The sequence below is a fragment of the Penicillium hordei genome, assembly GCF_028827395.1.
Source record: "Penicillium hordei strain IBT 12815 chromosome Unknown utg000002l_segment0_segment0, whole genome shotgun sequence".
In the NCBI taxonomy this organism is placed as follows: Eukaryota; Fungi; Ascomycota; class Eurotiomycetes; order Eurotiales; family Aspergillaceae; genus Penicillium; species Penicillium hordei.
In genome coordinates, this window is record NW_026623143.1 from 4,483,218 (window position 1) to 4,499,002 (window position 15,785).

The 15,785-nt window shown below is 48.2% G+C and overlaps 6 protein-coding genes across 6 annotated transcripts; 4 read left to right on the forward strand and 2 right to left on the reverse strand.

Moving 5' to 3' along the window:
• Positions 1-232: 232 nt before the first annotated feature.
• N7537_005014 (dipeptidyl-peptidase III) lies at positions 233-2,638 on the forward strand (the record flags this gene model as incomplete). Its single annotated transcript, XM_056896071.1, has 3 exons — positions 233-501; positions 590-1,469; positions 1,523-2,638. The coding sequence occupies 3 exons, from the start codon at positions 233-235 to the stop codon at positions 2,636-2,638; spliced, it is 2,265 nt and encodes a 754-aa protein (XP_056755819.1).
• Positions 2,639-3,660: 1,022 nt separating this feature from the next.
• Positions 3,661-5,220, forward strand: N7537_005015 (putative general stress response protein Whi2; the record flags this gene model as incomplete). The annotated part of the gene is made up of 6 exons (XM_056896072.1): positions 3,661-4,138; positions 4,194-4,230; positions 4,286-4,424; positions 4,478-4,827; positions 4,880-5,144; positions 5,200-5,220. Coding segments are annotated over 6 exons (1,290 nt in total), but the record flags the coding sequence as incomplete, so codon positions are not given.
• A 1,356-nt stretch (positions 5,221-6,576) lies between these two features.
• Positions 6,577-8,507, forward strand: N7537_005016 (putative RSC complex subunit Sfh1; the record flags this gene model as incomplete). Its single annotated transcript, XM_056896073.1, has 4 exons — positions 6,577-6,923; positions 7,026-8,204; positions 8,262-8,346; positions 8,403-8,507. The coding sequence occupies 4 exons, from the start codon at positions 6,577-6,579 to the stop codon at positions 8,505-8,507; spliced, it is 1,716 nt and encodes a 571-aa protein (XP_056755821.1).
• Positions 8,508-10,904: 2,397 nt separating this feature from the next.
• On the reverse strand, positions 10,905-11,993 carry N7537_005017 (nitronate monooxygenase; the record flags this gene model as incomplete). Its single annotated transcript, XM_056896074.1, has 1 exon — positions 10,905-11,993. One exon carries the CDS (start codon positions 11,991-11,993, stop codon positions 10,905-10,907), a length of 1,089 nt encoding a protein of 362 aa, XP_056755822.1.
• Positions 11,994-12,651: 658 nt separating this feature from the next.
• On the forward strand, positions 12,652-14,284 carry N7537_005018 (CoA-acylating methylmalonate-semialdehyde dehydrogenase; the record flags this gene model as incomplete). The annotated part of the gene is made up of 2 exons (XM_056896075.1): positions 12,652-13,803; positions 13,871-14,284. 2 exons carry the CDS (start codon positions 12,652-12,654, stop codon positions 14,282-14,284), a joined length of 1,566 nt encoding a protein of 521 aa, XP_056755823.1.
• A 1,087-nt stretch (positions 14,285-15,371) lies between these two features.
• Positions 15,372-15,716, reverse strand: N7537_005019 (protein RDR1; the record flags this gene model as incomplete). The annotated part of the gene is made up of 1 exon (XM_056896076.1): positions 15,372-15,716. One exon carries the CDS (start codon positions 15,714-15,716, stop codon positions 15,372-15,374), a length of 345 nt encoding a protein of 114 aa, XP_056755824.1.
• Positions 15,717-15,785: the final 69 nt, after the last annotated feature.

Sequence of the window (15,785 nt, forward strand, 5' to 3'; positions counted from 1 at the left end):
TGTTGTCAGTGCTGTTATTGCTATTATTGTACATCCTTGACATAGTAAATAGTAACTGCAACAGTTGTAATTAAGCAAAGTGACAAATGTAAAACATTCACTTAGCAAATCGAAATCTGTGTCAAGCAATGCCGATCGGACTCCATCGGGGATCCGACCGTAGCTATGGAGCCACGTACCTGATTGGTGCCTCCTCATGAGTATGTCATACTACGTCGTCAAACCCCTCCATATGTACTCTATGCGTGGCATTGCGCCGCATTTGTTCTCCCGGAGCTCCGTGTTACCTTTGTTACCCCTCCATCGGATATATAGCCGGTCGACTCTCAGACTGGCAAAAACCTTCTCCTCGCATTCCCATAGAACTCGCGCCATGGACGAAAGCATCAAACAGCACTACCTGGCTGATTCGCCTCCTACTGTGGTCAGGCTGGAAGTCAAGCCACACTTTGATACCCTCAAAGACCAGAACTTGAGAAAATATGCCCACTTCATGAGCAGGTATGGTGTTCCTGTGTTCCTGGGGTCCGCCCGCAGTACCACATCTTCTAAGAGCTATTGGCAGCTAACCTCTCTCGCATGTGTACAGAGCTGCATTTGAGGGCACTCGAGTCACTCTGCGTCAGGTTTCCCCCGAGTCCGAACCTATATACGACCTCATCCTGTCACTCTACCACGCCTCCAATGGCGACTGGAACAGCCTCGCGGAGAAAACACAAGTCAGCTCTGAAGACCTCCGTTTCTTCCTTGAATATGCGGGTCAATTCTTGGGCAACTGCGGAAACTACAAGGGCTTTGGTGACTCAAAGTTCATCCCTCGGCTGTCCCCATCCGCATTCGAGGCTCTGGCTTCGGCTACTCCGGAGACGAAGGCGGCCTTCCAGAAGGCTAACGCCACTGGAGGAGGGATCTATGAGACCAGTGAACAGTCGATGATGCACCTCGGGTATCCCAAGGGCGGCCACATTACCACCTACTACCCCGATTCGCCGACGATCTCACAGGAGGAGATCACAGCAATTGGTGACTTGATGGAGAAGAAGGGACTTGCGTTGGAGAATACTAGAATCCGGAAGACATCTTCGGGTGATTTCGAGCTTTTGGTTGCATCTGGTGTTTCGTCGCCTCCTACGAGAGACCGGGATCTCGGTGATGTGGACACATTTGTACTGGACGGAGATCTGAAGGGAAAGACGCTGCGTCTTGTCTTCGGTGACTACCAAGAGGAGATGGCAAAGATCGCGCACAGCACCAAGCAGGCTGGACTTGCTGCGGCAAATGATAACCAGAAGAAAATGTTGGATTCATATGCTCTCTCATTCGGATCTGGGTCCATCGAGGCTTTCAAGGAGAGCCAGCGTATCTGGGTTAAGGATCAGAAGCCCGTTCTCGAGACGAACCTGGGCTTTGTTGAAACATACAGAGACCCCCATGGTGTGCGCGGAGAATGGGAAGGCTTCGTTGCTTTGGTATGTATGGAACGTGCTGAAATCATATAGACTGCCGTCGCTAACATTTACAGGTCAATCTCGAGCGCACCCGAGCCTTTGGTACACTGGTTGATAGTGCCGAGAGCATGATTCCTAAGCTGCCCTGGGGCACAGACTTTGAGAAAGACAAGTTCCTCAGCCCCGATTTCACATCGTTGGAGGTCTTGACCTTCGCCGGCTCCGGTCTCCCAGCTGGCATCAACCTGCCCAACTATGATGACATTCGCCAGAACCTCGGCTTCAAGAACGTGTCTCTGGGCAATGTTCTTAGCGCCAAGGCTCCTAACGAGGCTATTCCTTTCATTGCCGAGAGTGACCAGGAGGTTTACCGCGCATTCCGGGACCCTGCCTTTGAGGTCCAGGTCGGCATCCATGAATTGTTGGGTCATGGAACTGGCAAGCTGCTGCAGGAAACAGCACCAGGGGAGTATAACTTTGACATTAAGAACCCACCCATCAGCCCCGTCACCAACAGGGCCGTGTCGACCTGGTACAAGCCTGGACAGACGTGGAGCTCGGTCTTTGGTTCCATTGCTTCATCGTATGAGGAGTGCCGTGCTGAGTGTGTGGCCATGGTGCTTGCCTGCGACTTTGAAATCCTGAAGATCTTCGGATTCGGCGATGGCAAGGAAGACTTGGCCGGTAAGGCCGGCGACGTCCTGTTCGCAGCCTACCTTTCCATGGCTCGCGCTGGTCTGGTTGCCCTCGAGTTCTGGGATCCGAAGACCCAGAAATGGGGCCAGGCACACATGCAGGCTCGGTACAGTATTCTGCGCACCTTCCTCGATGCCGGCGATGACTTTGTCAAGTTGTCTTACAACAAAGACGATCTCTCTGATCTAGAGATCCATCTTGACCGGTCCAAGATTCTGACTCACGGACGCCCTGCCGTGGAGAAGTACCTCCAGAAGCTGCATATCTACAAGAGTACCGCAGATATTGAGGCTGGTAAGGGCTTGTATGATGATATTACCTCTGTTGACAGCTGGTGGGGAACCACCATTCGTGACGTTGTTTTGAAGAACAAGGTCCCGCGTAAGGTCTTTGTACAGGCCAACACTATTCTCGAGGGTGACCAGGTCAGCTTGAAGGAGTATGAACCGACTCTTGAGGGTCTGATTCAGAGCTTTGCAGAGCGCAACGTCTAATATGTTTATGTATTTATAAAAATATTGAAGTGTGTAAATGAAATACATATATAGTACTCATGTCTTCACCATGGAAGTAGTTTTTCGCACTCATAAACATCCTCCTTTCTGGTGTCTTTCCAGACGCGTGCGAACGACGACCTTTGTTGCCATTGTTACTACCCCTATTCCACTACTCTGTGCCAACAATTGAACTAGGATAGTCACTTTTGATTCTTCATGACTTCCTTGTAATATTCATAGCAAAAATACAAGATATCATGGGTTAAGACTCTGTGGATGTATATTCAAAAAGGTCCTAAATCCACATCAAAACTGGACTTTGAAAATAATATTCGACTTTGATAACGAGTATCCCACGAAAATTAGTAAAGGAAGTAGTTCATATTATGTATCTAAAAATCAGCTCTAAGATTCTTTTGAAGACCGAAATCAAAATCAAAGTAGGCTGACAATCGTATGAGACGAGAGATCCAGGCGGTTTTGCGGGGGACCGACTGGAAATAGGTCGAAGCCTATAGGCATACTCCCTGAGGGTATTATATCGCTTCGCTAAGCACGTCTAATATCATCCCACAATAATAATTCGACTCGAGAGACAGGAAATCCAACTAAATGCAAGCTAACTCCAAACTAAAACAAAAGACAGGAGGACACGGCACGTGCCAAGGTTTCAATGGCTAGTGAGGCGCTCGGACTTACCGCCGTCCACCTGGACAAGTTGATCTACCCGTCTTCCCCAACCTCTAAGCGCTGCCTCTCTTTCTCCAACGCTCAATCACTGCGAATTTAGCAGATGAGAGCATATATCTGTTCTACTCATTTTGGAAACATTCTTTCATCCCGGTGCTGAAAGTCATTGAATTGGAAAGCCGTCACCCTCGAACACGGCCGGCTTGGACGAGACTCGACCCAGATCAGTCGCATTGCTAGACTAGGTTGGGGTTTGAACATTTTCGTTGCGCGGATCAGCCTGTCTGACTTGATTCAGGCAATAATAGAAAACCACGGTGTCGTGAGAAACGCCGCCGTCGGACCCTTCAACCACGGCGTGCCCGCCCCATCCCACGGACTCCCTAGAGGAGGACGACGATTATTACACTGCACCTCCACCGCACTCCCCAGCATCGGCGTCAAGTTCCTCACCCGCATACCCTCCGCCATTTTCATCTCTTATCTTTTCGTCACTACCAGACACCAATCGCCCATATAAAGTTACTGAACCTGGACCCGCTTGTCCTCCAGCCTTAGCGCCTCCAGCACCTGTCGAGGAGTCGCTCGAGCCGGCCCCATCTTCGGCAGTTGTTGCTGACACAAAAGCGTCTTTCACTGAACCAAAAAACGAGGGCTCTTCCGACGACGGTGAACCACCACCGCCATACACAGAAGGCTATAGTCCACTTGAGTCATTCACCTACGTGATGGCTGCTGCAGGAGGTGCCTCCAGCATCATAACCCAGGTCCAGCAGACCGGGGGTCCGCCAATTAATACTCTTGGTGGTATGTTTTGTAACAAAGGCCGCTTGATGTGCTTTGCGTTAACTTGTGATAATAGATATCGGCGGAGATGAACACGTCGGTCTTGACCTTCGGTAGGATCACACATTGATTCACATCTCAATCATGCATGAACTAACGAGTTTATAGTGGTACGCGGTTTACCCTTTCGCGAGATGAGCTGTTGACTTTACCTGAATTCGTTCTGCTCTCCCTTTTCCCCAATGGCCTCCTCCCAGATGGACATTCCTCAAATGGGTTCCATGACGGGGATGTATTCCCAGTTGACGTACGCAAATCCCTACCTTGAGTATTAAAGTCTCTCTGACAGTTATCATCCAGTATGACCCGGTCTCACTTCAGTACATGCTGGATTTCTTCCGAACTGTTGCCCAAACCATTCCCTCCTCTCTGCCTTCGGGCTCAAACTCACCAGACATGGAATTGTCGGACCCAATGCAGGGCTCAGCTCGTGACATGTTGCAGGACCGTGCTGGCATCATTGTCCTCCGGGAGGATCTTGACTTCTATGTGATCCCCCCTCGCGCCGACATTGGACACGATGAAATGCTCGATGTCAAACGGGCAGCCGGTAGGTCGCTGTTGCGACAGGACGGCATCTTTTCTGGACTGCGCAAGAGCGAGGAGATTGGGTCAACCGAGCAACATCTTATTGAAATGCTGACGGCCGGGTGAGTAGAACTCGAGATCTCAATCATGGTCCCATGCTAATATACAATGCAGAGGATTTGATCGTGCTGACCAGTGGGGTCACCGCGCCCCGGAGCCTAACAAGGCGGTAATCTGCAGTCTTGCACTGGCCAAACTTCGCACTGATATCCGCGGAGACCTGTCAAACAACAATTCTGTGGGCATGGCCCAAAAGCTTCTCCTGTTTTGGCGTAAGCCTGCCCGCCGCTGCTGGTGGGAGGGCATCGAGCTGAACGACGTCGAGGGCGTTGAGGGGCCAGTAAAGGTCTGGATCCGGCGTGTGTGGACTTTGGAGATGGTAAGACTCCCACCCTCAGTGAACTCGAAACTCTTGATAGCTAATCCCATCGCAGAGTGTTATTGGGCTCCGCTGATTTTTTTTCCCTTTTTCTTTCCCGTGCATATGCGATTATCATTCCCCCGGCCTTGTGCCTCGAAGTTTCGACTGTTATTTTTTTTTTTTCTTAAGTTGCATTTAAATATGTCTGCAACAAATATCCAAGTTTTTATCTTACCGACAGCAGCGCTGGCGTACTCAGCAGTTTGGGTGTTCTCATTCTTTTCGGTGCATTCATTTTCTAGTCTGATTAGTGATTAGTAAAAGATTTCTTGGACATCAGTTAGTTTGGCTGTGAGGATTGAATATATGGTGCAGACCTAGTTGGCAATTGTAACCTTGCCTTACATTCCGTTTCCTTGTTTTGGATTTGTGACAATGAGCCAAGTCCACAACGTAGTCGTGATCCAAGAACAATGGGCGACGGCCAGTGCCTAGTAATGATTTCTATTTATATGCCTACGAGAATAGTCGGCCGCTTATGCGGCCTTGCTATATTATTTTAGGTGTCTTTTTAGGTGTCTTTTTAGATGTCTTTTTAGATATTCTTTTCGATGTATTCTTAGGTGTATACATACCTGCCCCAGCGCCATTTTCAATGTGACAACCGAATTTTCCGGCAGTGAAGGAGGGACCTAGTCCTTCCCCTATCTCGTGGTCAGTGAGGCGATGGATGTGCTTGGAAAGCTGTTTATCAATCACCCAGTTTTGCGTGAAAAGGGTGTTGTTATTAGCGGGAAATGTGACGACAGTCCCACGAAAATCTTCAAAAACGCCAGAGACTTCCATCTTTAAGATGACAACATGATGTGTCGCAGACTTGGGGGAGAGAGGCAGAGAGAGGCACAGAGAGAGGAAAACAGAAAATAGAACAAGAGTGAAAGTTTCAACGTGAGGGTAAGAAGACGCGATGGATAAGATCCAGGGCATCGGTGCGTTGTTCACGAAGGTGCTATCCAACTTCGCGATTGGGGGTAGTTTCATGGCAATTCGTATGTGCTAGTAAACCTATGGTTCCAGTATAGATCCTCAGTACTACAATAATCTGTTTGATTTGATGGCCTGAGGCATTGATCACATGATGCCATCCCTGGAATGGGACTAGCGTCGAATTGGGCAAAGTCGCGCAGAATATCGATCTCAAAGCCAATCTCTCCAGCTGGATCCTATCTGGATGCCTTTGACGCGGTCTTGATTTTTGTCACACATTTACTTTATGCTGTGGCATCATACAAGTGCTCGTTGCTCACTCTTTCGCGCTTGGACCATTCTCAATTGTGCCTCAGCAGTGATCAGCCCTTCGAACATCGAGCCGATCAAAACAATCGCAAGCTCTCTATCCTCCCACCCATACCCTCGAAGGGGCATGTTATTGTGCAATTGAATCGCCAACATGTCCCCTCTTCGAGGATATATCAGTTCCTACCCTCCGCGCATGCGCCAGTATGGAAACGCGTTGCTCACACCTGTCAATCCTCCGTCTCAGACCGGCCCGACTCCGCGCACCACGAAGCGTGGAACTACCGCCATCAACTATGCAGAAGATGGATTTGATGACGAGGATTTTGATGAGAACGATGGGCCCCGGCGGCCGACGGGACTGAGGAGTCTTCGGCGCGAAGAATCCGCCACCGACAAGTCGGTACCCTACTCAGAGAAGCTGGGCAAAGAAGTGCATGCGCCGGTGGAGGTGCAAGGCCTCTTTCGCGAGTGGATGATCAAGAGAATGCTGCGACCAGCGTATGTTCCCCATCGTCAGGACTGATGTGGCCATTAACGACAGTGGCCTCTGCCTTTCCCATCTATCCTTAATCTGGCTAACATACAGCGTGGTGATTCTAGGTGTGCCGATCAACTGCAGATTCAAGCGCAACTCCCCTTGACACTCGTTCCCATCCGAATTGACGTCGAAGTCCCCGCTCATCAACCCCTCGAACCATTCCCTTTCCCACGCTCTGCCATGGACCCTAGCATCAACCAGACTCTTCCTGCGTATCGCAGACCCGAACCATTACCCCCCTTCCGTATTAAGGATACCTTCTTATGGAACCTCCACGAATCACTCTCAACGCCTGAAGAATTTGCTATTGGTTTCGTTCGCGATCTTGATCTCCCAAATCCTCAAGCCACGACCATGACCATCAGCAATCAGATCCGACAGCAGCTTGAGGAATACGCTGGTGTTGCTCTCCACCCCCTCTTCCAGAGCACAGATGCAGGCACCGTGCCCAGTGTTCTGCCACAGACTGAACCGTCGAGAGACACGCCATCGACACCAGCTGTTGCCAACGTTGGGACACCTGATAGCCGGCCTAATGTGACGACCACTGTCACCGTAACCAAGGAAGCGCTGGTAAATGACAGCCTTCTGAACCCAGATGACGCATATCGGTGCTTGATCACTCTCAACATCAACCTGCAAAACAAGTTGTACACAGACAAATTCGAGTGGTCTCTACTACACCCACCTGGCATGGCTGAAGAGTTCGCGCGCATCACTTGCGCAGATCTCAGCCTTGGTGGTGAATGGGTCAGTGCGATTTCGCATGCCATCTACGAAGCAGTCCTGAAGTTCAAAAAGGAAGTCTGCGAAAGCGGTGCCCTTATCAACGGCTACGGTAACGAAATCGACAATTTGGCAGCCAACGGCGTGGAGGCTGGCTGGCGCTATGACCCTGAAACAATTTGTGACGGGTGGCAACCTCAAGTCGAGACACTGTCCAAGGAAGAAATTGAGCGGAGAGAAGGTGACCGTGAGCGTCAGATCAGACGTCTGCGCCGAGAAACAGCCAGGTTCTCTTCAACCACGGGCATTACACCTGAGATCTCAAGGCAGAACAGTGGCAATTACTTCGAGGTAGACAGTGAGACTCCACTCGGACGTGGAGAAAGGAATAAGCGCAAGCGCCGGTTCCGCAGCTTGAGCCCTACGGGCAGAAGTGGCACTCCTGGTGGCCGAGGAACTCCTGATACCGGATCAGGGGCTGGGTACGGTGGCGGTGGTGGCACGCTTTCCGAATGGTATGTGGTTACTACATACGTTTCGTTGGAATATTCACTAATGCTTTCCATCCACAGGGAACGTCAAAGCTGGAGATGCAAGAACTGTGCGGTGTGGGGCACAGCAGTTTGGGCTGTGCGTGATGGTCCAGATGGCCCACGGGTAAGTGCTACTCACTCTAGAATGTACTGCAAGCAGTTTCTAACCATCTTTTCCAGACACTCTGCCATAACTGTGGCCTGCTCTACGAGCGTGATAAGGTTGCACCGGAATGGTCCAAGGATCTTCACCGTCACGATGTTCCCGTCGGCCGTTATGGCTAAATTATCAACGGCATCTTTCCTTATATCAACCTTAATGTACTATCTTAAGCTTCAATGACCTACTTCACGCCACCTATTTCTCCATGCCCTTCTCAACCATTTAATCCGCTATTGTTGCACTTTTTCTTTCTTACCTATCTCGGCGCCACAGCGCATCTTCTGTTGTAGGCATGTCTACTTTCAATTTCCATCGCAAAATTCAGGGCGTTATTATTTTCCCGAATCATCATCTTTTTCTTAGTCAACGTCTTTCTTGCCTTCAACGCATGTTCTTTCTTTGTCCGGACGATTGGAAGGGAAAGGGTTACTAGGAAGTAGAGTAGACCTTGAAGGAGATTACACTCGCACCTTCCTATAATGAAAAGGTTCCCTACTTTCCTATTTTGTCCATTCTCCCGTGATTTGATGGCACAAAAAGCAACTGATCTTGTAGATATATCTCCACTGAAAAAACACATATCTTTGTGTGAATCTAATTTTTGAAATTGCACCACAATGCCGAGGCCTACAACTCTTATTTTAATTGTAAGTTAATTGTACCTTCCGGCCCTATCTTTTGATACCAATTTTATATTGGTAGTAAGTATGTTGGCGCTAGGAAGTTAGTGGCCGCCCCTTTTAGGGGGCGCGAAAATTCTACAACTCATAGTAAGAGGGTATATTAGATGCCAATTAAGACGCACGCTAGTTACTAAATCATGTTAGTAGTAACAACTCTATTAAAGTCCTAAGGCCGGTATTAGAGTATCTAAAATCGATTTAGGAGCTTAGTACCGATCTAATTAAGAACCTTATCGGCTAGGAATAGAAGTAGCAATTTGAATAGCTACGCTAGGAAACTAGCTAAATCAAATAAGATATCTATACGGTAAGAATTGCTTCGTCTAATACTAATATTAATACTAATCTATCGAACCGGATCCGATTATATATCGACGCTGTTAAAAACGCGCTGCCGCCGACGTACTCTTATCTAGCTATAGGTCAGCCTCGACTAACCCCGTATCGCCTTCCGATCTTATCTAAGATCGCTAACGTGTTTCACAAGCGAATTATATATATATCAACCACAACTCTATTAAATTGAATATACTAAAATAAATCTATCTAGTTAGGCATCTATTAAATCTATGCTTAGTTGATATATACCCACTATACCTTAGTATATAGCCCGTGTACGTGGTTCCAAAGCCCGTTCTTTATATATACTAGCACTAGGAGGAAGTACTTTGTCTACTTCTACTGGCTTAGTAATTAATTAAGAAGCTTCTTAAACTAAGAGGCCTTCTTTAGCGGGTATCTACCTCTGGGATCTAGTACGCCTTTACTTCTACTTCTCGTTCGCGGCGCGTAATTTCTTATTTTCGTTAGCGAGTAAGATAGTACCTTATATTATGAGACAGAAGCCCTTTATAAGCTAGTTTAATATACGATCTAACTATGACGATCTAGGGAAAGGAAACTCGATTCTACCAAAGGTTTCCGCCTTAGCGTAGTTTGTGTTGTTTCTTCCGACGACGTGAGCGACATAAGTAGACAATGCAAGATTGCCGTAATGTCAATTGAAAGAGCTAAACTGGCGGTAATTATGGGTGGTCTTGCTCCCATATCGATTCACACCCCAGCCAGTAATCAACCATGGCTTCAAACTGGCCAGCCCTTTGAATGTGTAACCCTCGATGATGTTGAAAGCAGTCTCAATAGATGGGAAACCAACGTTACTTTTGAGATCAATTTCGTTGGATTGGATTCACCCGGTGCGTGGGTAGGCGACAGCCAGCTATACACAATGCTCAGACTCTTATACCACGCTGTGAAATTTCATTTGGCTACCTTGCGAATACTTCGAGGCAGGCACACAATTTCACCATAGTCTGGACAGAGCCTCACAGAGACCAGCCAGAAGTATGTTGATATCATGGAGATCATCAAAGAGCTTCGATCTTTTGGCTATTCTGTTATCATTACAATCTACGAATTATCCATTTTACGACCGATTTTGATACCGAAAATTCTCGGCATCTTAAGTCAAAATGATTTGGAAGGTACACTGGATATTCCATTACAATTCGTGATTGATGACCCAGACTCTTACCGTGTATTTTTCGTGGAATCTGAAGAAGAAAGGTTCCAGGCCGGATCCTTTGACATTAATCACACTATTTCACGCCGCGTAGCCAATCTCCGAACACCACGACGCTTTGAGATATTGCACATGCTTTTCTTAGACTTTAAGTGTTAGGCCTACCTAAGATACAAAGACGGATGATTCGAACTTTAGTGAGCAAGAGCAATTAGCTCCACTTCAATGTGCATCATTGTCTTGAAACGCTTGTAAAACGGTATTGCCAAGATTCGAATAGTATAAGAGAATGCCATTTCTTTGAATTCACTATCTCACAATTTGGTTGCTTGGCGAATACCGTATAGGAGTCTGTTGGCTTCCTCGCGCATGGTGGTAACGATGCGGCCCGCCGGCATAACATTCTTAACAAGCCCAACCGCGGTCCCGGCGTATGTGCAAAGTCTCCCTTCAGGCCCGTAGCCTTCATCCCCTTGGTTCAAGGACTCACGATAGAGTTCCCGATTCTTACCCTCGCACAGCCCGCTACAGGAATCCACAAATGTCTGGTTGATCACGCCCCGGCCGTCGTACCGCTCTGGCCATCCATGGATATCTCGTACACTGTCATAAATCTTTGTCCGAGTTGTGCTAACGCCACCATCAGCAGCACGCAGGATTTCTTTCTGGTAGCCATTCGCGATCATTGATTCGGGACTGGCGAGAAACCGAGTTCCAAGGACACATCCTTGCGCACCGAGATTGATTGCAGCAGCAACACCTCGTCCGTCACTAATCCCGCCAGCAGCCAACACACTAATTCGACCTTGTGTAGGCGTCCAAATCTCATGGAGTTTGTCGCGAATTTCGGGTACCAGCGACACAATGCTGGCCCCACGGGCGAGTGAGTGTCCTCCCGCGTCTGTGCCCTGAGCCACGATGACATCTGGCTGCACAACTTTGGCCACTTCGACAGCATCTGCCACGGTGCTAACCTGGACCCAGATTTGTGTCTTGTGGGACGTGGCCTGTCTTATTTGGGTTGCCCACGGGACAAGATCTTGGAATCCATGTGGCGGAGCAAACAGCCAAATCGCACAAGGGCAGTATTTCTTAAAAGCAGGTAATGCATCCACCAAAGACGCACTCCAGGTGATAAAGCCCACACCAACTGGCAAAAACACCGGCTGGGGTGAACTGCTCTCAGTCTGATTATCTTCTTCGCCGAACAGTTGGTCCTTTGCTTCCTCTAGCAAATCCTCTAGGTGGTCACTGAAGTATCCGGCTGCAATGAACCCTAGGCCTCCTGCCTTGGAGACTGCGACTGCGAGCTTGGGCATGGCAACCTTGGCCATGGGGGCGGATACAATGAGAGGAGATGCGGTCCATGGATAAACACCTTGAAGGTCACTTGAATTGAACATGGTGGAGATATTGGTACGCAGCGAAGAGGTTATTGTCAAGTGATTGCAAATTGATTACACCACACGATTATATAGTCTCTTCACACGATGATAGGGTAAATTCAGGATCGAGGTTGGATGTCCATGATACCCTATCTTCTGTTGTTGCTACGCACTCTATTCCCTGCGCGATACTACTCAGAAGACCGAACGTCATTGGCTTGTTGACTAGCCGCAATAGCCGGTGTTCTTTGAAGCTTATCAGCTATCCAAATACTCCTGAGCACGTCCCCCTAGGTAAATGAGGGGTTCGGGAAGATAACTTGCCTTTACTGGTCATCTTAGTGGTGAACGCCGGTGATTTTGGAGAGAGATAGCATGGCGCGGTGCGGAACGGGAATGAAGCGGGTATCATTCAACAAAAAGATTACATTGGGAGTAGAGATACAAGCTTGAGGAAGTCTAAAGATGATTTCTAATAAACCCACTTCTCCAACTTTCCCCATACTTCCCCAGCTATCTGCTCTTCCCTTACCCACCTATCGTGGGGTTCCGCAACACCCGATTCGAGCTGATGTCGGCTAGAATGATCGGAACCGACAGGAATTTTGATGTAACGAGGCACGATTTAAAAGTTCGATGTCACTCCTTTCAAGTTAACTTTCCATTCACAAACATCATGAGTTCTACCACACCAACCTCCTCTCGCCGACCCACTGTGCAGATGACACACGAGGCGATTACCAACCCTTGTGACACAGCCAATTTTATTGACAACGAACTCGTCGCTTCCAAAGCCGTCGAATGGTTTTCAGTGCTTGATCCTGCCACAAACAATCTTGTCACACGGGTGCCGCAGAGCACAGATGAGGAACTACGCGCTGCAGTTGCTTCAGCCCAGAGTGCCTTCCCAGTATGGCGGGCAACAAGCATCATGGCAAGACAGCAGATCCTTTTCAATTTTGTAAGCCTGATTCGTGCCAATTGGGATCGCCTTGCTGCATCCATTACCTTAGAGCAAGGCAAAACTTTCAAAGACGCTAGAGGCGACGTTCTCCGTGGTTTGCAAGTGGCTGAGACGGCGTGTGGAATTACCACCCAGCTCACGGGTGATGTTCTCGAAGTTGCCAGAGATATGGAAACGCGAAGTTACCGGGAACCGCTGGGACTTGTAGCAGCCATCTGTCCATTCAACTTCCCCGCCATGATCCCCCTGTGGTGTATCCCTATCGCAACCGTGACAGGCAATTGCCTCATCTTAAAGCCTTCTGAACGCGACCCTGGCGCTGCCATGATCTTAGCAGAGCTTGCTAGAGAGGCGGGATTCCCTAAGGGGGTGCTAAATGTCGTTCATGGCGCCGCTGCAACGGTCAACTTCATTTTGGATGAGCCAGCAATCCGGGCAATCAGCTTCGTCGGTAGTAACCGCGCCGGAGAATACATTTACTCTCGGGGTTCAGCAAACGGTAAGCGTGTTCAAGCGAACCTGGGCGCTAAGAACCATGCTGTCCTTCTCCCAGATGCTGATAAGGATTTGTCTTTAAACGCGATTGCTGGTGCAGCGTTTGGAGCAGCTGGTCAGCGGTGTATGGCTCTCAGTGTGCTTGTCACAGTCGGAGAGACTGCATCTTGGATACCAGAGCTTATCGAGAAGGCTCGTAGTTTGGTTGTATCCGCCGGTTTCGAAGAGAACTCGGATGTGGGCCCGGTCATCAGCCCCGAGAGCAAGGCAAGAATCGAGTCTCTGATCGCAAGCGCATCGAAGCAAGGTGCAACGATCTCTTTAGATGGAAGGGCACACGTTCCCGAGAAATATCCAGATGGAAATTTTGTAAGAAAACCTCTCCAGCCCTTTAAATGGATTGCCCTAACAATTCTCGATGTTCTCCTGTCAATAGGTTGCGCCCACAGTGATTACGAATGTCAACACGAAGATGACGTGCTACAAAGAAGAGATTTTTGGACCGGTACTAGTTTGCCTGTCCGTCGAAACGCTCGATGAAGCTGTTAGGCTCCTGAATGACAATGAGTACGGGAATGGAGCTGCTATCTTCACGCGGTCAGGCTCGGCGGCCTCTTGGTTCCAAAAGAATGTTGAGTCGGGCCAGGTGGGTATCAATGTTCCCATCCCAGTCCCGCTTCCCATGTTCTCTTTCACAGGGAATAAGAAGAGTATTGCTGGTGGAGGCGCAAACACATTCTATGGAAAGCCTGGATTGGCCTTCTATACCCAGCAGAAGACCGTTACGAGCCTGTGGCGCAAGGACAATATTGACTCTGGTAAACAAGTCGTGATGCCTTCCCACTTGTGAACAAGTTAAGTTTTCGTTACACGTACTAAATGTTATGAATCATGACTGAATTTGATATTATTTCGCTTCCTTTCTTTGTGGCGGCCCAGGTAGACAGAAATTAGACTCTCATCGGGCAGAGAAGACGTAAAAGTCGATAAAAGTAGGAATACTATCTCTGTCTTGCTAAAGGACGCTGAAGGGACAGTTGAGATTTTCTCTCTTTGTTTGTAGCCTAGGTAGCCCACCGCTCCAATAGCACTTGACTTACACATATCTCCGTATTCAGTCATCCCCTCTGCCACTCTGGAAGTTAGGAAGAAATGTCAAATATAAAGAAAATTTGACATACGAAGTTAGACACTGGCATTAGCTCCATGTCCCTACGTCACCACTTTCGCCGATGAAGAGGTCGATTTTCGACCCTCTATATCCCTCCAAGATTGTAGTATAAAGAACCACCTCATAATTGTAAAAGTCAATCGAAACATTCCCCTTTCGGTCATTATGTCTTAGGCCAGCAAGTTGTTTGAAACCCCTCCTAAAGTACATATCAGCGCTACATGGGCCAAATTATTTATAGCACTTTTATATAAGATCTGTATGAAAGTTTGGCTCTGTGGTTGAACTTGGAGGTGGTAAAGCATAGTTACATAAAGTATGATAAATGGAAGTCTAGGGTGAATAAAACTAGAATATATTGTTGAAGTTTACGATGTAATAGAGAAAGAAGCATAAGAAAGCTCATGTAAAATGGTCCATTCCAGAGAGAGTAGGAGAGATCTGCTATTCAAGGAGAGAGTTCTCTAAACGTACTAGGCGTACTGAGTAGGGTAGATGCTGATCGGGATTCATGCCTGATGTATCCAATTGATACCTTGTCAATCAGGGCCCAAGTGTTTTGGTAGTTATTGCATGAGTCTCAACACAAATATTTCGAAATTAGGAATAGATTGGTAGATGTGCCGTGGTACGGGTCAAGTTCAAGTTTGGCTTTTTGTTGAGACAATGAGCTTCTAAAGCTTTATTTGTGCAACTTTTATTGGCAGAATCACATTGACGGGATTGGGGGTATGAATTCCGATCCTTATGTTGATAAACTGTGTTCCTAAGAAAAGAGCTGCTCGAATCCGATTCCCTCTAAGCTCGGAATTCCAACGACCAAGTTCTCAACCCATGAAAGTTGGTCAGGATCTGGCCATACCGGCTGCTGAACCGTTGCTTCTGTTCTCTCTTCATGCATGCTAATCAGATCGTCTAGAATTTTGATGTCATCGCGTCGGCGACGCTGATAGAGGAGAATCAGGAGCTCCGCCGTGCGACACGCGTTTTTCATTGTATCCATAGCGTATACTGAAGCTACGAGGCGCGACGTGTGCATAGCCTCGGCTAGCCGTTCGAAGGATGCGCGCATGTCTAGCACGAGCAAACAAATGACAGTGTGGAACGGCATATTCGCAATATGATGCCACAGGCAACATGCTTTGACCAGGATTCTCGCTGAACGGAGGCCTCGCGGAAG